This window comes from Chelonoidis abingdonii, chromosome 9 (assembly GCF_003597395.2).
Source record: "Chelonoidis abingdonii isolate Lonesome George chromosome 9, CheloAbing_2.0, whole genome shotgun sequence".
NCBI lineage: Eukaryota > Metazoa > Chordata > Testudines > Testudinidae > Chelonoidis > Chelonoidis abingdonii.
In genome coordinates, this window is record NC_133777.1 from 41,783,329 (window position 1) to 41,806,307 (window position 22,979).

General features: G+C 51.8%; 1 protein-coding gene across 1 annotated transcript in view; it reads left to right on the top strand.

Annotated features, from left to right (window-relative positions):
• The first annotated feature begins 283 nt into the window (after window positions 1–283).
• The window catches only part of LOC116827174 (dual oxidase 2-like), a 34,675-nt gene continuing 11,979 nt past the window's right edge, over window positions 284–22,979 (top strand). The window contains exons 1-18 of the mRNA XM_032784507.2: window positions 284–353; window positions 1,074–1,157; window positions 2,622–2,786; window positions 4,673–4,860; window positions 6,137–6,338; window positions 8,791–8,957; window positions 9,085–9,145; window positions 9,359–9,455; window positions 9,963–10,053; window positions 12,845–12,947; window positions 13,360–13,520; window positions 15,113–15,288; window positions 15,813–15,931; window positions 17,166–17,303; window positions 18,385–18,498; window positions 19,297–19,499; window positions 20,392–20,577; window positions 21,046–21,271. Coding sequence (XP_032640398.2) covers window positions 284–353; window positions 1,074–1,157; window positions 2,622–2,786; window positions 4,673–4,860; window positions 6,137–6,338; window positions 8,791–8,957; window positions 9,085–9,145; window positions 9,359–9,455; window positions 9,963–10,053; window positions 12,845–12,947; window positions 13,360–13,520; window positions 15,113–15,288; window positions 15,813–15,931; window positions 17,166–17,303; window positions 18,385–18,498; window positions 19,297–19,499; window positions 20,392–20,577; window positions 21,046–21,271 — 2,551 coding nt within the window. The remainder of the gene's footprint in view (window positions 354–1,073; window positions 1,158–2,621; window positions 2,787–4,672; window positions 4,861–6,136; window positions 6,339–8,790; window positions 8,958–9,084; window positions 9,146–9,358; window positions 9,456–9,962; window positions 10,054–12,844; window positions 12,948–13,359; window positions 13,521–15,112; window positions 15,289–15,812; window positions 15,932–17,165; window positions 17,304–18,384; window positions 18,499–19,296; window positions 19,500–20,391; window positions 20,578–21,045; window positions 21,272–22,979) is intronic.

A 22,979-nucleotide genomic window follows, 5' to 3' on the forward strand; every position in this document is an offset into this window, starting at 1 on the left:
GTGATGGGATATTCTGACATGGGGCTGCCTCAGTCTCTCCGTTCCCCTGTGGATAAATAATTCAAACTTTATTGGAGCCAGGGGACTGAATCCTGGGTCTCCCACGTCCTGTGTGCATTCTCTAACCAGCAAGCTACAGTGTCATTCTCTGGCCCCCTGCACTCTGTGAGACACCAAGGCCTCCTGAGGTTTAGAAATTCTTTGTGGAGCTCCAATCCACCTGTTTTCCTCTCTGTTTTCAGAGGCATCAGTGGGAGGGTTTCCCAGGAAAAGTTCAACCACCATGGCCAGGACTAAGACTTGGATCCTGGCCTTGGTTGGGTGGCTCCTCTCCGGGACGTGGAGTGCAGTGGGTAAGTACTATTACCTTGTTTCCACCACCCCCCATCTATGGTTACTGACATATTGGAATGCCCCATGTTTTCTCACTTCTGTTTGGGCTTCTTTGATTAGAAAGAATCTACCGCCCAAGGCCACATCTGTTGGGGGAGGAGGAGAGGTGCTGAGATAAGGGTGTGCCCTGGCATGTGACTGTGGGATGGATGCCCTGGCTCCATTTTGTGCTATGAATAGTACTCCGTGGGCGTGCCTGCACAGTGACTGTCACTGGCATGCTGATGTGTCCCGTGCAGCGAGTGGGACATGTTGGTATGGTCCCTGGGCTTTGATTGGTCAGTAATATTGTTTTGCTGTTCAGTTCACTCGCAGCCCTGGGGATTGGCTGGGAGGCAGTCCGGCCCCTCACGCTGAGAGGTAAAAGTCCCATGACACAGAAATCCAGCGTTCCTTGTGTAGCAGGGGGAGCTGTCTTGCCCCACTGGGAAGCATGTTCTCCTTGCTGGCAGCGTGAGGTGCTGCCTTAGCGGCCCTTCGGCAGGCTGGGCTACCAGCACACCGATCCAGGGCCCCTCTCAATGTTCTGTTTAAAATCTCAGGAGACGCTGGTGTCAGTTTGCTCCAGCTGTGACTGTACAAACCAAATCTGCATCTTGTTCCCTGGGTTCAGTCCCCATCTTCCCTATAACAGCTGCCACCCCCGCTTCATGCCATTCCTGGGTCTGGTGTCTTCACAGGTGCTCAAGAGAACATTCACTGGGAAGTACAGCGCTATGATGGCTGGTACAACAACCTCCTGTACCACACCCATGGCTCTGCAGGTGAGTGCGGGAGCATGGGGGGGGGCCAGCGCTGGTGGCAAGGCAGGGCCAGCGGCTTTGACGTCTTTGGTCAGAGTAGATGACCTGGCTTGTCCTGCCTCTCAGCAGCAGGGCTGGCTTTAGGCCTATTCCACTGAGCACTGCCCAGTGAGTACAAGCCCCACGTGTTGTTTTTTTTTTTTTTTTGTCATCCCTGCCGGGGCCCCGTCAAAACTGTTCGAATTGGGCCCCGCACTTTCTAAAGCCGGCCCTGCTGGGCAGAACTGTTGATTTGAAATTGGGGCTTGATGGGGACCAAGAGGCTAAAGCTCAGTCCAGACCTGCCTGAGCTGAAGATGGTGGCTTGGGGCAGCCAGAGGAAGTGGCAGAGGGGGATTGCCTACCATTGGTTGCTCCTGGGTATTGCTCAGGGCTCTTGTTGGATCCCCGGGTCCTTTGAGGTGATAGTAATACAGCAGCCTATGGCTTCTGCCACCTGTGCTTGGCTGAGAGGTTGCAACCTTCACATTGAGATGCAGGCCCTGCAACTGTCATCCATACCTTGGTACCTCCGGGGCAAGCAGTCCCCACTCCACTGGTCAAGACCAAAGCCACCTGAGTCTTTCCAATGATTTCAGTGGGCTTTAATCAGGTCCTCAACAGAGCGGCACCTTCAGGGAGGATTTTCAAAAGCATCTAAGGGAGTTAGGTACCCGGCTTCCACTGACTTTCAATAGGTGTTGGCACCAAACTCTCTTGTGCACGTGGCTTCTTTTAACTTTCAAAGGGTGATGGCACCAAACTCCCTTAGGTACTTTTAAAACCTCCCTCCTGTGATCCCTCCAGAAACTCAAGCTGGCGTAGCTTGCAGAACGTTGTTTATTTTGGCCTCATCTCCGCTGGTGAGGGCTTGCTGATAGCATTGATCAGGAGAGCTACACCAATGAACGAGTGCTTTTGCCAGGATAGTTTCTATCATTTCCCCAAACAAAATAACCTCTCCCAGAAAAAGGGCTTTTATGCAGGACACCTGCATCTGCAGGTGGGCTTTGGCTTTTGTCAGTTATGGGAGTTTTCATGCTTCTGGCTGATGTGGATCTGCTGGAATTAAATGTTTGTTCTCCTCTGACGTATCTGGTGTTGCCTGGTATCGGGGGTGCCAGGTTGGATGGTCTGTGCTGCTGGTTGTTGACCCTCGTGAAAACATTCCTTGTGCCCCGATGGAAAGAGGAGATGCTGTGTGGATCTGGTTGTGCAGAGAAGGAATGTGTCTAGTTGGATGTTTAGCACACTGCAGCCCTGACGGTCCTTTATAAAGACACTAGGTTTTCTAGAAGGCAGGTTCCCAAACACTCCATCTACCTCATTCTCTCCCCCTAGCCCAGATTTCCCAAAACCCCTTTCCCCATATGCTGCTAACAACCTTGGGATCCCATCTGTCCTGGGGATACTGGACACAGTGACATGCTGATGTTGTACCACCAGGTTCCAAGCTGCTGCGTCTCCTGCCAGCTAACTATGCCGATGGCGTGTACGAGCCCCTGCAGGAGCCGCACGTACCCAACGCTCGCAGGCTTAGCAACGTGGCTGCGCGGGGGCCCTCCGGGCTGGCCTCCAGCAGGAACAGAACTGTGCTGGGTGTCTTCTTTGGTAAGAGGTGTCTGGCAGGGCACTGGGTACAGCCCTTGGGCTATTTCTTTACTCCCATCTTTGTGACCCATCTTGCTCTTTCCCCTAAGCCCTTGGTTAGACAGATTCAAATCTATAACTTCCAAACCAAGACATCTGACCTTGTGGAGCCCTGGGGGTTAGGAACAGCCTGCAGGGGCATGTCCCTCATCCATCTCAGAGGACATTCCTGTTGATGGGGTCATGATCCGGGCTCGTCTCGCGCCGGGGCCTGTGGCCATGCTCCGTGCACTGGTGACTTCCTCCATTTGTCTGAGTCATGTTTGGAGAATTTAATCCCCTGGGTATGTTCACCTAGGTTGAGCAACCAGGCAGCAGGTTTCCCAGAAGCCAAGGGCCCATCTCAGTGGAGGAGAAAGAGCAAGAGGAAATGGGGTTCAGTTATTATTTCCTTTAGTCTCACTGATTTTAAGAGGCAAAGCAAACACAAGCTCACCTGGGGCAGTCCCTCTAGCCTGGGGCAGTCCCTTTAGCCTAGGGCAATCAGCAGTGTCCCTGCTGTCTGCAAGAGGCATGAATCAATGTCCATTCCTGTCACACGCAGAACTTCACCTATTCATTAACCATGTTGCTGAGCATTTGTTCGATCGTCTGGGGAGTGGTTCCCAGCAGGAGCCTGTCCCAGGAGAGCTCAGTGCTGGCTGCTAGCAGAGAGTTTGGCCAGGATTCTGTGCTATGTTCTTTTTTTATCTCAGAGATTTCAATGGTAAAGAGGACCATCCTGACCCTCTCCTCTGATCACAGGTCAGAGAACCCAGCCAGAGAGTCCTGCATCCAGCCCATCTCTCCAGCTGAGCTAGAGACTCTCTGAAGTGGGCAAGCGAGTTGTTATCCTAGCGAGACACAATCCCCAGGCTGAGGGCAGTTATGCAGTATGCAGGAGTGGGAGAACCCTGGAAGGTTTAGGGGACTGGGTTGGATACGTCCTCAAAATGCCCCCACTTCCCCCGGGCCCTTTGCTCTGTTTTGGGCTAGAGATAGTGAAGGTCAGCGCTTACACAAGCTTCAGAAATTCCCCTCTCAAGCACCGCGCAGTTGGCAGCATTAAAATGGCCTGTGAGATTTCCAGCCCTGCCTGCTGCTAGGCAGACTGGACTAGCCCACAAGTGGGTTGTGGTTTACAGGGTTGTGGCACCTCTGCCTCCAGCTCCAACCAACACCAGACAGCTCAGAGGCTCCCGAAGAAGAAGAAGGGTGTGAACCTCCGGCTCAGCGCCTGCCTGTAGGACAGACACTTCCTCAGTCCTTGCTTGCTGTGCATCACTTGGGTTATGGCAGGCAGTCACCAGGCTTGGAGAATAGATCCCCCCAGTCCCTCAAGGCAGTTCCAGGAATGAGGACATGTGAGGGAGCAGGTCAGGCTGCATTTCCAGGAACAAGGACAAGTGAGGGAGCAGGTCAGGCTGATGAAAGGCTGCATAAGCCATGTATTCATCTGCCCAGCCCCACAAATGGGTAAAGCCCAGCACGCCTCACAGTACTCTACCCCATAGCCCCTCCCACCCAGGGATCTCAAAGCTCTGTAAAGAGAGGCAAGCATCATCACTCCCATTTGCAGACGGGGAACAAAGGAACAGAGATGTCAAGTGACTTCTCCAAGGTCAGCCAGCAAGCCAATGGCAACGTCAGAGAGAGAATGTGGATCATTGCCAACATGGTCATCTGGGTGCAGCCCCCTGCTTTGCATCTCACCTGACCTGCTCTGACTGAGTCGGAACAGCAGTCATTACACAGGGCCATGGAGAATTTGCCCAAATCTTGTTGAATGCTGTAATTCTTGGGGTGCAATTGACAACCCGCTCCCACCCAGCTGTCCCAGTCAGTGTCTCTGCTTGGGTCTCTCATAGGTTTCCATGTGCTCTCGGAGATCATGGCGGTGGAGAATCCCGGCTGCCCTGCTCAATTCATAAACATCCGCATCCCTGCGGGAGACCCCGTGTTTGACCCTGACAATGCTGGAGACGTGGTCCTACCCTTCCAGCGCAGCAAGTGGGCTGTGGAGACAGGGCAGAGCCCCAACAACCCCCGAGAACAGGTGAAGGGGCAGCATTTCCTTTTTTGTTTCCTTTTGGGTTGTACTTATTTCTTGCATTGGTTGTTTACAGGAGTATTTCATAACTGGCTGGGCTGAGGCAGGGCATGTGTCAACAGGTCTCTGGCACAGTGACATAAAGGTGCCTTATGAAATTAAGAGTACAAGAAAGCAATCTAGAGGAGAGAGCAGCGGCACCGTTCTCTCACACACCAGTCACTTGCCCCACCTATTAATGACATTAATGCCCACAGTGACCTGAAAACAGCACAGTTCCCACTGGTCACCAGGCCAGGTTGCAAGAGAGGAAACATTGCAGTGAAATGGACTAGACAGAAAATGCATGGCTGAAAAAGGAGCGACCAAGATAAGCAGCTTCTGATAGGAACGCTGCGCCCCTTTACAAGCATTAGCGAGCCAGGCCGCGCAAGCCCCCCTGCAAGGTGGGGAATTGCCATTTTACAGACAGGAGGCACGCTCCCCTAGGTCCATTACCCCTAGAAGAGAGCTCAGATCTCCTAGCTTCTAGCCACTGGAGTGGACCATCCTTCCTTTCATCATCTAGCTTGTTCTCTGGCAGGTTACATTTTTAACTCAGTGTTTCCTAGACAAATTTCAAATCTTGAAACATTTTAAAGACACCAAAATGTTTGCAAGGAAATGTATATTTTCAAAAGAGGCCATTTTTCAATGGAAATGTTTGCCACGTGAAATGCGTGGCCCAGTTGTAGCGGAAAGAGACTTCACAAAGCAGCAGCAGGAGATGTGTCTCTAGGGATGGATGAGCAGCAGCCAAATGGAAGGGGTCTGGTTAGAACCACCTTGCTGAGAACAGGTTTGCTGGGGAGAAGTCCAGGACTTCTTCCTGCCCTGCCTTATTCAGCCTGTGATTCAAGAGCTTCTGTTTCAGAATCTAAAGGATAGCAGGAAATGAAAAATAATTTAAAAGAATGATAACGGAACTTCCTCCAGCGTCTGGGAAGTCCCTTTATCTGGAGGAAGGGTCACGGAGTTGGTTGTTTATCAGCATTGGCCGGCCCATCCCTTTTTTGATGATTCTGGTGACTTCTGCTCCAGATTGATAAGAAGGTGGTAAGATTTCTGTTCCTTGTGGAATACGTGCTGTCCATCACACCATGTGTGTAGTGGGCCATCAATAGACACAAGTGCACAGAGGACCTGGGTTTTGGCTAAGCCCTGATTCTTCTCTGTCCCCATGCAGAGACCAGGAGGCAGCTGATCATTCTGCTCTGACCCCAGCCTTTGTTTCTCTCCTCAGATAAACATGGTGACAGGCTGGCTTGATGGAAGTGCCATTTATGGCCCTTCCCATTCCTGGAGTGATGCCTTGAGGAGTTTCTCTGTTGGGAAGCTGGCTTCTGAGACTAAAGAGAACTTCCCGAAGCAGACGGATGGGAGAAACTTCATGTGGAAGGCTCTGGACCCATCAACAGGAAAGGGGGGGTCTGAAGGGATCTATGGTAAGGAAGCCTCATGTCCCAGTTTCCCACCTTTCAGCTTCCCTGGTGCATTTGCAAGGTTATTTCACACCCTACCCAGGCTGAAGTCTCCAACCCATCCTGGATCAGAATCAGGCCTAGAGGTGGCCGATTGCACAGACTGCTTGAGAGAAATGCAGAAAAGCGGTTAGAACTGCTGGGCTTCCCCCAGCACTGAGTCATCAGTCTCCCTCCCAATTCCTCGAGCAAACCTACCGCTGGGTGCATCCAAGCAGAGCGTCACCTCGGCGCAGGGAGTGAGGGGCTGGGTGGGTAGGCCAGATCCCCCTGCATCGAGGGAACCTGATGCCAAGCACTCGCCCTGGAAAGGGCGGCCCAGTGGAAATTCCCAGACAAAAAGCTATTTGTTTCCTGGGTGTGGTGTGTGATTTGGAACCAAGGTGCATTCACGCAGTGCCCTGACGAGAAACATCTCTTAGCACCTGCCAGGCCCCAGCAGCGAAGTGCTGGCCACTCCCTGCAGCCAGGTGCTGCTCCTACAGACCCAGGCTATGCTGGTGGGTCACCTAGACTTTAAGGCCAGAGGGACCCTCATGATCATCTAGTCTGAACTGCTGTATGTCGCAGGCCACAGAGCCTCAACCACCCCCTCATGGCTGTACTAGACCCCTAACCTCTGGCTGAGTGACTCAAGTCCTCAAATCACAGTTTAAAGACTCACCCGTGTAATGTTCCTTCCCCAGCAACACCCTGAGTGAGGGAGGCAATGATCAAAGAAGGCAGAATCCTGGTCAGATTCAGCACCATAAGGCCTGTCAGGGCTGGCCCTCTCCCTACCCCTTATGGAGGGATTGCTTCAGGCCCAGGCTGCCCTGCAGCCCACACAGCCCTGAGACAGTTATCGGGTGGTGTGTTGGAGCAGAACTTCCCTGCCAATGAGGGTCAGAACTCTGCCCGAAGCTGCTGAAGCTCCACCCATTCATTATAGCAAGTACATCATGTTAATTCCATCCTGATTAGCCGGATTGGCTCCCTAGAGCGAGGGATCTAGGTCAGGGAGGCCCCTGGGGTAGCCAAGCTCAGGGAGGACGCGCCAGCGAAGGTTCCTGTTGGGATAATGTAGGTCAGGTCACAAAGTCAGTTCCTAGCAAGTGGGAAAGTTTTGGAACCACTCTGTGTTGGTGCCCAGCCGGGGAGGGAAGCAGGAACCCAGTCCGAGAGGGAGAGAAATGCCAAGTCACGCAAGGGAGGTGACAGGAGCTCCTGTGTAAGTTGAAGATGCAATGTGAATTTGAGGTAGCCCTGCGTCAGCTCAGAGCCCTGTGTCAGCTCCCAGCCCAGCCCAAACTATGCTGATAGAAACTTACTCTCTCCTTCTAATCTGAAGTGATCTAGGCTCCAGGTAATAAACTTGGTAATAATCCTGCTATGCTTTTTTTTTTTAATTCTTTATTTGGCCATCCTTTGCTCTCTGCCCCTTTACCTGATGCTAGGAAGAGCACAGCATCTCCAGTGCCAAAGCAGGGGGTGTGCTCATGCCATGTCACGCTGCGGCTGAGAGATGTTTTATGACTGACGAAGTGTATTGCTCACCATAAAACTATCAAATACTTGATGTGCATCTGACAACTTTGTTTGCTTTGTCTTTCACGTTTTCCGTGAGGAAAGATTAAAAACAGTAGGAGACAGAAATATAACCTCTTTTCTTGGCCACACTTTGTCAAGGTGTTCCACCGGGTAGCCATTTTCAGTGTTAAAGGACTTTCTTTATCAGGTTTAAATGTGCTGCTTTTTAAATTAATCAGCTGCCTCCTTGTTTTTTTCTATTCCTCTGTTGTGTTCCCTCTTACTCTTCTCCCCTCTGATATACAGAGAGAGGACCAGAAAATAGTTACTGGCATCCTACAAGAACAAGGAAGGACTCTTGTCTTCTCTTCTACCTTTCTTCTGTTCTCCACAGAATGGCCTCTGGCTGGCAGACTTGGACATTGAAAATCCCCTATCCAGTGCCGGCACACACAGCCCAACAGGAACATCCCCTCTCCAATCTCTTCCCTTCCCATAGCACTAGGGAAGCCGCGTGTGGGAATCTAGCAGCAGGCTTCCTTTCTCTCCCGCTGCAGCAACAGTCAGCTCTATGGTGTATTGAAAACTGTCTTAAAAAACAAGCTACTACTTTAAATTTCAAGGAGTTTCCTGGTTCTGCTCACGGGACAGGGGGTCTGGAGGGATATGTGCAAGCTGGGTCTTTGGTACGCAGTCTGCCAAGAGCTGGCCTAGAGCAAGGATGGTGCCTTGCTGCCTTAGAGAGCAGCCTGCTCTGTCTCTCTCTGAATTTGGTTCTTGTGCGGGTTTTGGATTCTAAGAAATACAGTTGTGTTACGTGGCAACCTGCCAGCAAGAGTATTTTATGTTTTCTTCTAACTTGTCTTTGTGTTTGTCCTGCACTTCATGGGCTCCTTGATTGTTGTAGATTTTGGGAATGCCAGAGGGAACGAGAACCTTTTCCTGCAGGCCGAGAGCATTGTCTGGTTCCGCTACCACAATCACTGGGCCTCGAAGCTGGCCCAGGGAAACCCCAGCTGGTCGGACGAGGACGTGTTCCAGCACGCACGCAAATGGGTTGTTGCTACCTACCAGGTGAGGGAGCTGGGAGCCCCGTGCAGAGGTGCCAGCACGAGGAGCCCCTGGAGTGATGACGGCTGGAGCCTCTGCCCAGAGCTCTGTGGGTGTTTGTGCTGACGTCATCTCCTCCTCTCCTCCACAGAATATCGTTCTGTACGAGTGGCTGCCAACATTCCTAGAGAAAACCATCCCGTCGTACTCAGGTGAGGGGGGAGGAAGCCCGGGGTTCAGGAGGCGAGCAGGAGGGTAGAGTGAGGGGCCTAGGGGGGCTGTGGGGAGCACTGAGTGGCTGGGGGAGCGAGGGGCCCTGAAGGGGGGCTATGGGAAGCAGTGGGTGGATGGGGAGCAAGGGGTCCTGAGGGGGCTGTTCACTCCCTTGCCAGGAGATGCAGCCCAGCAGCTGCTCTTTGTTGCAGGTTACAAGCAGCATGTGGATCCCAGCATCTCCACCGAGTTCCTGGCTGCCATGGGGCACTCCCTGGCGACCATGGTGCCCCCTGGAGTCTACAGGAGGTAGGGAGAGCCGTGTGGCAGGTGGGGGTGCCCATCAGCTGGGGCAGCAGTGCCAGGCGGGTGAGGTGGAGGCAGCAGTTGTGTCAGGCATGTTGGCAGCTGTGCACGCAGGTCCAACTGCAGCAGAGAGAGCTACTCTCCGCTCCTGGAGGGTGGCAGATCCACCCCAAACCCTGAAAGATTCAAGCCTCCAAAGCATCACCCAGCTCAGTGCTTTCCTGCCAGCTCCTAGCAGCAGGGCTGGCACCGCCGCCCTAGCAAGCGTTCCCTTCAGAGTCTGGGGCCATGCAGGCTCCCTGCCCTGCTGCCGCTCCCTGCCAGCAGAGAAGTGTAGCACTGGTCATGCCATGCAAAGGCCGGGGCAGCTGGAGCTCCCGACCAACTGTCTACACTCAGGACTGTTTTCTGGGGGCTCAGACTCTAGCAAGCTGCAGAAAAGCCCCTCCCAGCCCCATCATTATCTCCACCCAGAGGGGCTACAGGCCTTACCCTTCTCCTCTGTTCCAGAAACAAGAACTGCAATTTCCAGGAAGTGCTCAACCAAGACAACAGCAAGTCGCCGGCCTTCCGACTCTGCAACAGCTACTGGTGCAGAAAGGTACAGGGGACCTGGGAAGGGCAGCGTCTCACCTGCGCCCTGGCCAAGGGCAGGGACTACCTGCATCGTGGGCCAAGTCTTGTCCCCGCTGCGCTGCTTGGCACAGCCCCAGAAGCAAGAGGGCAGGATTTAGGGAGCTGCTCCATACTTCTGCACAGCAGGTTTTGGAAGTTCCAGGAGCCCCGCCCCGAAACTCTGCTGCACTGGCAGCAAAGACCCAGCATGCAGGCTAATCCTCCCCCCAGGCTGGTGGCTGTCTGCCAGTCAAGGGGCTCCAGGAGCTGCTGTTTAAAAGACTTCCCTCTCCTCCCCCTGTTCCTTTATTTACCTTCCTGAGAGCGTGGAATGCTAAGCCCTGGCCCAGCCACTCAAAGGGGGCAGGCAGGGAGGAGGAATCCCCAGGGTTCTCAGACTTTATTGGCAGCTCTAATGACGCAGGCCGGCTCCTGGCACAGCCACGCAGTATGCCCAGGGCCCCCAGGCTTGCAGAGTTGGCCGCGGTCACAGCGAATGGGCTGGATTCAGGTCTCTGGTTCTGAATGCGCCTGCAGTAGGCAATAGTGGAGCACGCAAAGGTTAGGAGGGCAGGGTCTTGGTGCAGTAGCGGTGGGCTGGTTCGACCTGCCGTGTATCAGTTTGCGTTGTCAAGTTGTGAGGAGTGAGAGTTACTGGCCATCCTGGGGATCAGAGCCTTGCTGGTCATCAGGGGGCCAAATGGACTGTTTCAATGATGGCAAGGCCCTTGCCAACCATACCCCATCACCAGAATGGCCTGGTGGGAATACCACTGCACAGAGAGTGACGCGGGAAGGAGCCGGCAGGGAGCTGCTGTCAGGGCCACCCCACCCACCTGCCCAGCGCTTTACTAATTCAGTCACTGCCTCGCCCTAGCTCACTGCGAACAGCCACACGGAGCACTGCAGCTTTGAGGAGATAAAGCAGGGAGTTACCTCGTGGGCAGCGACCCCCTGAGCATAATGGGGTCTATATCCATCCAGAAAGTCTGTTGGGTCAAAGTTTCTTTCCACCCCAAATCACGAGGAAAGTTGGAATATTGCGCTTGCTGCCACCCAAAGAAATACAAACGTTTTCTATTTGGAATGGTTGGGACTTTTCATTCCTAGCCAGCTCGATATTAACTGCATCTGCCCATGCGGTGCCTCATGGGAGCTGGATTCATGTGCCTCTCACCTTCATTCTGCCCATGCACTGGACTCTCTTGTCACACTCTGCCTCCCGGCATGTGACTCCCATGATGCACCATGCAGCTGGGTGAGAGGTGGGGTCAAGGGGAGAACCAGGGCATGAGGTGCCTTTGGCAGATGCAGTTTCACGTTGAACAGACTTGAAACGAAATGTGTCTGTGTGATTGAATGCACCAAACGTTCTCATCTGGGTCGAATCAACTGCAGATGAGAGATTTTTTGTTGAGATTTTCCCTAGAAAAAGTTGATACGTTTTGGGTCAATGAAAATTTTCCCACAGAAAATTGCTATTTTGTGGAAACTATTTTCCATTGAAAAACTGTTTCAGCAGAAAAGTCCCAACCAGCTTGACTCCTGAAAAGCTCCTCCTTGTTCTCTGATGCTGCTTCTGTTCCTCCATCCCCATCCCTAGGGAGGCAGCTTCTGCAGACAGGAGACTCAGATAGGGCCAAGATAATGGATCTGCCCTCTGGGAACCAGATCTGGAGATGGTTACTCACATGTGTATGGCAGCCGTACGGTGACATGTTGCCCAAGGTCACAGGGAGACCAGGCACCTATGGGAACAGACAAGGCACAGGGTGTTACACCCTCCAGGGCCCCAAGGGACCTTCTGCCTTCCATTGACTGTTGATTTTCACCTGCTGTAAGATTTTCACAAATAATGGCAAAAAAAATCATGTTTTTGGTACTAATTGTAAAAATGTCCCTGAAACAGAACCCAACTGTTCTGCCGACCAGTGAAAATGGCAGTGCGTGAGCCAGATAACTGGCTTAATGAGCCTCAGGAGCCTGCCTTTTCCTGTCCCGGGCATTAACTGAACAATTCTCATTCAAGTGTAAGGCCAGATGTTCAGCTAGTGTAGATTTGGCATCAGTAGTGACTTCCATCAGCTCAGGATCTAGCTTGATGCCTGCAGGACTATGAAGGATTAAACAAAGACTGTGAATGGCTTGCCAACTACAAAAGCAGTTCCTCTTCCCTTGGTGTTCACATCTCAACTGCTAGAAGAGGGCCTCATCCTCCCTGATTGAACTAACCTGGTTATCTCTAGCCTGTTTCTTGCTTGCATATATATACCTGCCCCTGGAAATTTCCACTACATACATCTGACGAAGTGGATATTCACCCATGAAAGCTCATGCTCCAATACATCTGTTAGTCTATAAGGTGCCATGGGATTCTTTGTTGCTTTTACAGATCCAGACTAACACGGCTACCCCTCTGATATATTCCAGTTAGAGATCGGGCCCATGTTTCTCAGTGAGAGCAATCAACCTTTGGCACAAGCTATCAAGGGAATGGGTGGTGTTTCCATCTTGGGATGCCTTCACATCCAGCCTGGATGCCTTTCTGGGAGACAAAGCTTTAGTCAAACACAAGGGAGTGGCTCAGTAAAGGGGTAGCTGGGTAAAAGTCACTTGCCTGTGCTAGGCAGAAAGTCAGACTAGAAAATCTAATGATCCCATCTGGCCTTAAACTCTATGAATCAAGGTTCCTTTGGGTACTGGGTCAGACAGGTGCGAACATCACGGGTCTCTCACAGGTTTGCACCATAATGACAGAGAATCTCCCTTTCATTTAGAACCCCAATGACCGGACGGCGCAGGATGTGGATGACCTGCTGCTGGGGATGAGCTCCCAGATCGCAGAGCTGGAGGACAACGTGGTGGTGGAGGATCTCAGAGGTTGAGATGCTTTCTTGTTCCAGTTGTGCAGTTTGGCTGAACGTCTGTCTCTTTTGGCTGTTCGGGGGAGTCTCGTTGTCCCTGGGGCAATGAGGCACAGGGAGGGAACATGGCTTGGCAGAGAGTCGGTGACAGAGTCAGGAATGGAACCCAGGAGTCCTGACACTCTCCTGTGCTAACCGCAGCTATGGCTGTGCCCAGCTGCTCTCTTTCCTGTAGCCCTTCCTAGCTAGTGCTGGGCAGGGATCTTCGCTTTAAGATGAGTCCATGAGGGAAGGGGACTTGGTGAGGGGAGAGGCCAGCATGCAGCATTGTCCTCTCAAGGCCCCCACTGTCCTGCAAGGGGAAGGGTGATGGTTGGAGGTTGATTTTGTGTTACTGTGTCTTTAGCTACTCTGTTTGTTCTCCCCAGATTACTGGTATGGGCCCCTGAAGTACTCTCGCACCGACTACGTGGCCAGCTACATCCAGCGGGGGCGAGACCTCGGCCTAGCCACCTATGCCAAGGCCAGGGAGCTCTTTGACTTAAAGCCTGACGTGAACTGGTCACTTTTCGCCCATGTGGACAAAGAGGTCAGAAGCACCAAGATGTTATTTAACCTCAGCGGCTTGTGTTAGCCTCTGACACCTACTGCTGGGGCCTCATCTGCATGCAAAAGTCGTACGGCTTTAACTGTCCTGGTGCAGTCAAGGCACTACGACACCCTAGTGTGGACCCAGTTACCCTTGTCTAAAGGGGGTTCTGTTGGGATAGTTATTCCCGAAGGGAAGGGGAGCGAGCCACAGCCCTCACCGATGTAGCTACACTAGCTGAAATGCGGTGTGTAAATCAGGCCTTGGTCTGGCTTTAAAACTGGCTAGAGAGAGATCACCACATGAAGGGCTGGGTTCCCTGCAGCTGCCCTCAGAGCAGCACTGGGGCTTCAGGTGTGGTGGCTGGTGCAGTTGGCTGCCCTGCCCTGCCCTGATGGTGAGCTCTGTGCTGAGTTCTGTGCCTGGCGGCTGCCCACCCTCCCACATAGCTGTGTGTGCTCTACTCTTCCCTGGAGCTGCTGCTGCTCCCGGGTTGAGGATTGGAGCAGCCAGGGGGTTAGAGCAGTCACAGCTGTGAGCCAGGCTGATACAACTGAATCATCTGCCTACATCAGTGCAGTGCTTAGCCCCTTCCCCTCCCACTGACTTGCCATCTCTGGTCAGATCAGACCCTGAGCCTATGTCTGCACCTTAGTCAGAGGTAGTCTAGCTAGCGCAGCTACAGACAGCAGTGAAGATTGGATGGCTTTGTCCAGGCCAGCAACACATGCTCGTACCCAGGGTCCCTGGTGGACTTGTACAACCTGCACTACAGCCCATGCCGCTGTGGTTTCACTGTTGTTTTTAGCCTGCTAGTGAGATTAAAGCTAGTGTGGGTAAGTCTGCCTGAGCTGCTGCCACCACCCTTCTGACAGCAGTGTGGACGTAGGCTTCGAGTGGTCAATAGGAAGGGCAGAGAGTACTGGCCAGGTTCTCCCCAGTCCTCACTCCTACCTAGCTAGAAGTATCATCAGGCCCCGCACCCAGTTGCTGCAAGGTCTCTCTGCCAGTGGCGATATGCATGCTGGGAGATCCTAAATCTGATGGCAAATAATCAGGCCCCAGCTCCAGCAAGGATGGTACAGGAGAGTTGGAGTCTACGCGGTTTGAGGTAAAGGAGGCCACAGGGGACATTGATGAGGAGCTGACAGTGGAGGTGCCAGGCATGGATCACAGACCACTGGGAATCAAGCACAATGGGAAGCACAGTGATACTCCTGCTAATGACAGAGCAGCTAGGCTCTCCTGTGCTCTCATTGGTAGAGCCCTGGGGGTTCTCTGGAGCAGCGAGCCAGGGCTCTCAGCACCTGACCCTCCCACATCAGACGAGTCTTGAAATCTCTGGGAGGGGCGAGGAGGGGCAGAGGGGATCTATTGACCTTGGTTGGTCCTTCCTTCCTTCCTTCCGTTTCAGTGGGAAGGCTGTGGCACCTGTACAGGGTAATACACACAGCTGGCATTGTCACCATCCCACACCAGTTGGCTTTGCCATAAGACCCCCTAGAGCTAATGAAACTTCTCAAGGCTTTTTGATACACTCACCCACTAGTGCATGGGGGCACTGGGTGTAATCAGCCCTTCCTGTTCTCCAGGTCCTTGGGAATGTATCTGCCTTATATGACAACGACATCTCCAAGCTGGAACTCCTGCCGGGGGGCATGCTGGAGAGCAATGGAGACCCTGGAGACCTCTTCACCGCCATCATCTTGGACCAGTTTACGCGCCTGCGTGACGGGGACAGGTTTTGGTTCGAAAACACTAAGAACAAGTAAGTGGCTCTTCTGGCAGCATGCATCATGGGTGGCCTCTGCATTGGCCGTTGTTCCCCCAGAGCACTGCCAGGATGGTGATGTGCAATTTAACATCCTGTAATGCACTGTAACTGGCCTGAGACTGGGGCCTGGAGCCCTACACAGTGGGAACCAATGGTGAAGCTCCAGAAGCACTTCAGGCCAATGGAGAATGAGCTCAGACTTTCATATGGCTGAAGAAAGCCGTCCCAGCAGCGCCCTGGCAACCCATCAACAAGCTGCTGTGGAGCCTTGGTCTTCAATCCTCTTCCCCAGTTCCTGAGATGATGTAGGGTGGGCGTCAGAGTCTGTGCTATACAATCCTGGCACTTTCCTGGGGCTGATCTGGAGCAGGGTGTAGGCTGGGGGCTCTGGGTCAGACACACTCTTGGGACTCTCCAGGTACTGATCTGGGGATGGCATGGGTTGGGGGTCACACACACTGCTGGTGTGGGTGGGGTTCTCTGAAGCCTACACTGGATTCCATTTTCTCTTTCCGCAGGTTATTCACAGATGATGAAATTAAAGAGATTAAAAAGACCACATTCCGTGATGTCCTTCTTAGTGTCACCTATGCGAAGCCGACAGATGTCCCAATGCAGGTGTTTAACTGGAGTGCTAGTGAGTGTTTCCTTTCTGTGCTGCTGGGGCGATGACCCAGGGGAGCCAGGCTGCTATGTCCCTTCACCTTTCCCCATGGTCTGTCTTGGCTTGTGCACCCAGGTTGCACACAGCACCCTGCCCATCAGCTGAGAGGCTCTCCCTCGGGCATTGTCCAGGTGACACTCTCTGCATGGCTGTTCTCTAATGCACCCCACTGCATATCTGGACCGCGTGTCCATTAGCAGTTGAGTTGGGCAGCATAAACTGGGTACGGGAGTTGAATGAATAGCTAAGAAGCTGGCCTGAATTGCCATGGTTTCTAATAGAACAGTGCTGCTGAGAAGGTCTGGAGGCCAAGACTGATGGAACCCCCCTTGCAATAAGCAAAACCAACTCTGTTCATGTGGGAATGGCCCAGAGCTCACGCCCTGGCATGGCCATGAGTTGGGTCTGAGCTGGTAAAGCATTCTGGGTACTGGCAAAGTGAACCACACAGCTGGCAGGCAGGAGCTCCAGAGGTCCCAGGCCAGCGCCTATGGCTAACCCAGCATCCGTCACTTTTCCTCACTTTCCATGTCATGCGCTCATCCCGTTACTGGCTTTGGCCTGAAAAAAGTAGGGCACGGTTTGTTTGTGAGTTGTGGCCAGTAACAACACTGGTCATTTTGCTGCTGTGTTTTTGCCCCGCCCTGCCCTATAAAGTTATCCATTTACTGTGCAAACGTTTTTATTGCATTCTTCCAATCCCATTGCAAGAGGTTTATTGATTCCTGTTTAAAACACAAAAATCCTGCCAACTTGTAATTGCACCAAGAGTGGTTTCCAGAATTGCAACACAGCCCTGTTGTGTGGCGCTAAAGCCTAGCTGAGGACTGGGTCCGTAGTGCCAGTAATTCATAAGACATGGTAATTCCATTACTGCCCATTCCCAGGTTTCGTAGGAGAGTGGGCGCTGCAGAATGCTATTGTGCGAAGGAATCCAGCGCAGGTCAATTCAGTAAAATGGGTGCAGCAGCCAGGGGACTGGAACTCATGTAACTGACAGCAAGGATCTGGCCCCTAAAATTCTGAGTTGGAGTTAAATGTAGGGCTCAGAGCTTTCCCCCAAGACCTCCCAAGCTTTAGGGGAACCCTTCCAAACTCCAGAGAAGCCTTCTCGTCATCCCATCGTGAGTGTGCTCCTAGAGAGGCAAAGCAAGCATGAGCTGGGTTGGCACCATGGCATTCAGACTATCTTCTCTCTGCCTAACAGCGGATCCATGTCCTCAGCCCCAGCAGTTGACTGTGGAAAAGCTGGCAAACTGCACACCCATGACAGTGCTGGACTATTTTGAAGGCAGCGGAGCTGGATTTGGGCTTATCCTCGTCGCCCTCTGCTGTTTTCCTTTAGGTTTGCACTGGTCTTTGCTTCCTTTGTTTATTTACTCCTTGCTTAAGTGTGGTGGTTGTGCCAAATCCCCCTGAGGGCTGAGCACCTGTGTCGCCGTCTGGCATCAGCGGGAGTTGCATGCACTCAGCTGCCCTTGGGAATTGCCCCACTGCAGCTGTGTGCTGTCCCCTGCTCTCAAAAGGCCCAGTCCTGGCTGGAATGGAATACCTCCAAGAGATGTTGAGCACTCTCAGCTCCCATCAGTCACTGGGGAAGGAGGATGCTTGGCAGCCTGCAGGAGGATAGTTCCTGCTGCACTTGACTGAGAATCACTTCACCACGCCAAGGTCCCCTGTGACACTGGGGCCACGTGTAATGGGGAAACATACCTTAGATGTTGGCTGGGTGGCATTTAGGGGTCTGTGCTTGATTGGAGGTCAGATTAGACAATCTGATAGTCCTGTCTTGATGAAGGGAGGACAAGAAGCAATGGGCATAGTCTGCAGCAGGATAGATAGATTTTTGTTCGATGTTAGAAAAAAACTTTCTAGTTCTAGGGGGAGTTAAGCTCTGGAGTAGGGTACGAGGGAGGTTGTGGAATCCCTGTCCTTGGAGGTTTTTAAGAATAGGTTGGACACACAGCTGCTAGGGCTGGTCTAGGTTTACTTGGTCCTGCAAGGGGCTGGACCAAATGACCTCTCAAGGTCCCTTCTAGCCTGACACATCTATGGTTGTGTGACTCTCTGGTCCCAGCAACAGCAGGAGCCTTTGGTGGGACATTAGCGATGCCGGAGATGGAGGCAGAGACACAAATTTCAGAGTAGCAGCCGTGTTAGTCCGTATCCACAGAAGTAATAGGAGTACTTGTGACACCTGAGAGACACAAATGTGACTGGAACCCTTGATTAAATAAAGCCATTTGCAGTTGAAACGTGCCGTAGGGGGGAGGGGAACAATGCCACATTCCCTCCAGGCCCTAGTGTAGATGGGAATCGTTGTAAGCCCTCGTGGGTGACCACTAGGGCTGAGCTGCCAGGAGGTGGGTGATCCTGTGTCGCTCTGTTATCTCATTTCTCCCTCTCCTGCTCATTTGCTCCCCCAGTGAGTTTATTCGTTGCCTGGATCGTCGCTACTTTCCGCAAGCGTGATTTCAAGAGGCTGCAGAGAAAAGCGAACCCCAGCATGAGGAGAGAGGTGTCGGGCGAGGGAGTGCCGGGTAAGGCGGGGACCTTCGGCTGTCTCAGGGGGCATGGTGGAACCTCCATTTCACTGGAGTTGGGTGATTCCTCTGTATTCCAAGTCATGCATCCACCAAACCCCCTTTGCTGTCAGCATGGGTTACTGTCTGGGAGAGTGCTGGCATGGAGCTGGCACCCTTCTTCATGCAGCTCACCTTCAGCTGGGAGCTAGGAGGGAAACTCCGGTACAGGGCATCGTGAGGGCAGTTGGCAGCTTCTGGGGCTGGCCCTAGAGCAAGCTGCTGGCATTTGATCTGGAAGCTATGGGGCTTCTCTCTGGCATTGCCCAGTTAGAGTAAAATCCCCCTCTCCTGTTTGCATGAGTGATCTCAGCTCTGACACTCTGAGAGCCATGTGGATCGGATAAGGGAATTTTGCCCTCGGTGTTGCCTTGTGATTCAGTAGGAGATCTGGGTTACCGAATAATACGTATCCTCTATGAAATGAAGACCTCCAGCTCTATAATGTCCTTAAAAATTGAGCCTGGTGACCTGACCTTGATCTCTCTTAAGTAAATCAGGAGTAACTATATTGAAGACAATGGAATTATACCAGATAGAACCAGTCCACGTGATACCAGAGTTGAGCCCATTAGCAGTACAGTTTGCCCTGCAATTTGGATAGACCGCTTGATCAGCAGAGGAATAATGGGCTTCTGTTGCCCATCTCATGCAGCAGTAGATGTATTTGTAGGCCACTCTCCTAGTGAAGAAAGGTGTTTGTTAATACTCACATACAACCATTCTGACCCAACTCCCTGCTTTCTCTCCCGCCAGCCTTGGAGTGGCTAGGTCCCAAGACAGACAGCAATCTCATCTACCTTCAGCTTCATCCAGACAGGATTATCAAAGTGCTGGACAGCCGGCGAGCCGTGCTCCGCAGCATCAGTCTGAAAAACCAACAGCAGGTGGACATGGTCCTCTCCATCAACAAAGGGAACAAAGCTTTGCTCCTGAAGATTCCCAAAGAGTATGACCTGGTATGTAATGGGACACATGACATGTGCTTGGCATTGCCTCTGAGCTTTCTTTCTGCCTGGCTGTGCCAATCACAAGGAATAAATTCCCTACCCTGCACCTCCCTTGGTGACATGTTCTTGGGAGCCCAAAATAAATGCTTTGGCAGGGGTGGCTGGGTTTATTGCTGGAGTAGCCTTACACTGGGGATTCCAGGCCAGTGGATAATAACACCAATGCTTTGTACTCATTCTGAAAAAGCCTTTTGCCCAGAGCTGTGAGGTCTAATAACTGAATTTCTAGTAAACATGACGCTCCAAGGCTCCAAAGCATGCATGCCCCACAGATGCATGAAAGAAATATCAGGGTTCTACTTAGTGCTGGTAAACCAATCAAACAGGTGGAAACTCCAGAGTCCATAGGAGGCATTTTTATTTCACGTGGTACTTTGGATCCTATATTTCCATTCTTTGGTATGTGCAGCATGAAACATGTTAATGGTGGCTATGCCTGCCTATCTAAATAACAACCAGAGCTCCATAGGAATGGCCCAGAGGTGTCTGATGGTCTGGCCTACACAGCGAATGCTTCAGGTGGGCCCCGTAGGTTCTGATCTTTAGTTACAAGAAGCTGTAGCCTTCTCTCAAATAATCCCCCTAGAAATAGAAATGTCACTGGTTGGGTGGGTCTTGCTGGTTGGAAGCAGGGCTTATGTGCCTAGGCATAGAGAGAACATGAGAGGGAAGAGAAATGAGATCTTCAAGCAAGAGCCTGATTAGCTGTGAGGGGTGTTGGGGCTGCTGCTGGGGTCTTGGCATTTTAGCCTGGTTTTAACACGCTAGTGGAGTGCCACTTCCAGCCCAGCTGAGAATGGCTCCCGCTCAATGGCTCATTCTTTGGGGGCTGCTCCTCCAGGTGTTGCTTTTTAATGGTGAGGCGGAGCGAAGTGACTTTGTCCGGAAGCTAACTGACTACTTGGAGAGGAATGGACTGTCTCTCAACGTGTCTGACCTGACGGAACGCAGCCTGCTGAAGAGGGCTGTGACCAAAGAGCAGAGGAAGCAGATCCTGGAAACTTTCTTCAGACATTTATTTGCCCAGGTATGTTCCCAGCCAGCACATGGGTGTGGTGAGCACTCCGGTAAATGGAGGGCAGCTATTTGTATTGACTAAGCTTTAGGCACTACTGTTATTGTTGGCCACCATAATAGGCAAACCACACACCAGGAACAAGCTGCCAATGTGCTTGACAGTAAAGAATCCCTGTTATTTACAGGGGGCTGAGGAAATGGCAGTGCTGGGCCGTTTAATACCGGGAAGAGGCTGTTGCATGACAGCATGATGAGTGCACTGTACCAGTAAATGCCCTCCAGTGTGTATTGTAATAATAATGACCATCAGATGGGAGTCACAGGAGACTTTGCCAGAGCATCTGCTATTAAGCCTTGGCTAAGAGTTGGGGAGAGACCACCAGTGTTTGTATGGAATGGAAGGGGGGTGGGTTAGGGTGGTTCTGTTGTTTGAGTGCTGAGTATGGGACTAACCCTCAGCCTGCCTCTCTCATTGCAGGTGCTGGACATTGACAAGTCGGATGCCGGAGACCTCAACTCTGAAACATCATTGACACCAAAAGAATCTCTCAAGTGTGAGCTGAGCCGGGCTGAGTTTGCAGAGTCGCTGGGGCTCAAACCACAGTCCATGTTTGTGGAGTCCATGTTCTCGCTTGCTGACAAAGATGGCAATGGATATCTCTCCTTCCGAGAGTTTCTGGACATCTTGGTGGTCTTCATGAAAGGTGAGATTTTGATGGAGGATTGAGAGTCACTGACTCATGTTGCTAACAGGAAGCATCTTGCTGCAGTCAGAACCCCAGCTAACCAGCTTCCTCCTTTGTCCACACTCTGCTCACCAGCCATCACAGCTCAGCTGAACCTTGGCATGGTCCATGTATCAAATGAAACACAAAGTGAAGGTCTTGTTCCTGTGTAGTCACTGAAGTCCACTGGTGCCTCAGCCAAATTCCTTCAAGCTCAGAACACAGGTGTGAACAAATCCCTCTCAATATGACTCGTGTAAGAAGTAGCTGACTGAGATCCTGATTCAGGCCAGCACGTAACCACGTGTTTCAATTTAAATGTGTGCTCAATTGTTGTCCTGAATAGGAATGGATTTAGCAAAGGATAACTGCTTTCTTAAATTGGGGTCCAAGTTTCTACCCCAGTTTCACTCAGGCAGAGAGTGACCTCTACCTGTTAATTAATAAGAATAACCAGAATAGCATTTCTCCTTCAGCTGTTAATGCAGAGAAGGCAATCTCTTCTCTTTGTTAATGCTGGTGGGCAAAGTTTGGCTAGTTAGTCTCTGAAGCTACCATGAATAGGTATCACTCCATCTGTCAGGAGGCCAGTGATGTGACTCTCAAAATCTGTTTTTCTGATGCACTAGCATACAGGTAAAGCTACAGCAAACTCTGCAGCTGTCTTTTCAAGAGGCAGTGAGAGGGGGGCATCCCATGACCACTTCATACTATCATTTTATATACTGTCAGGCAGTTTTTGGGGGTAGAATCATAGAATATTAGAATTGGAAGGGACCTCAGGAGGTCATCTAATCCAACCCCCTGCTCAAAGCAGGACCAATTCCCAACTAAATCATCCCAGCCAGGGCTTTGTCAAGCCTGACCTTAAAAACCTCTAAGGAAGGAGATTCCACCACCTCCCTAGGTAACCCATTCCAGTGCTTCACCACTCTCCTAGTGAAAAAGTTTTTCCTAATATCCAACCTAAACCGCCCCCACTGCAACTTGAGACCATTGCTCCTACAGATGCCAAATGTGACATCAGGTACCACTGAGAACAGTCTAAATCCAGCCTTTTTGGAACCCCCTTTCAGGTAGTTGAAAGCAGCTATCAAATCCCCCCTCATTCTTCTCCTCTGCAGACTAAACAATCCCAGTTCCCTCAGCCTCTCCTCCTAAGTCATTTGGTCCAGCCCCCTAATCATTTTTGTTGCCCTCCGCTGGACTCTTTCCAATTTTTCCACAACATTCTTATAGTATGAGGCCCAAAACTGGACACAGTACTCCAGATGAGGCCTCAGCAATGTTGAATATAGGAGAATAATCACATCCCTCGATCTGCTGGCAGTGCCCCTACTTATACAGCCCAAAATGCCAGTAGCCTTCTTGGCAACAAGGGTACGCTGTTGATTCATATGCAGCTTCTCATCCACTGTAACCCCTAGGTCCTTCTCTGCAGAACTGTTGCCTAGCCATTCGGTCTCTAGTCTGTAACAGTGAATGGGATTCTTCCGTCCTAAGTGCAGGACTCTGCACTTGTCATTGTTGAACCTTATCAGGTTTCTTTTGGCCCAATCCTCTAATTTGTCTAGGTCCCTCTGTATCCTATCCTTACCCTCCAGCGTATCTACCTCTCCTCCCAGTTTAGTGTCATCTGCAAATTTGCTGAGAGTGCAGTCCACGCCATCCTCCAGATCATTAATGG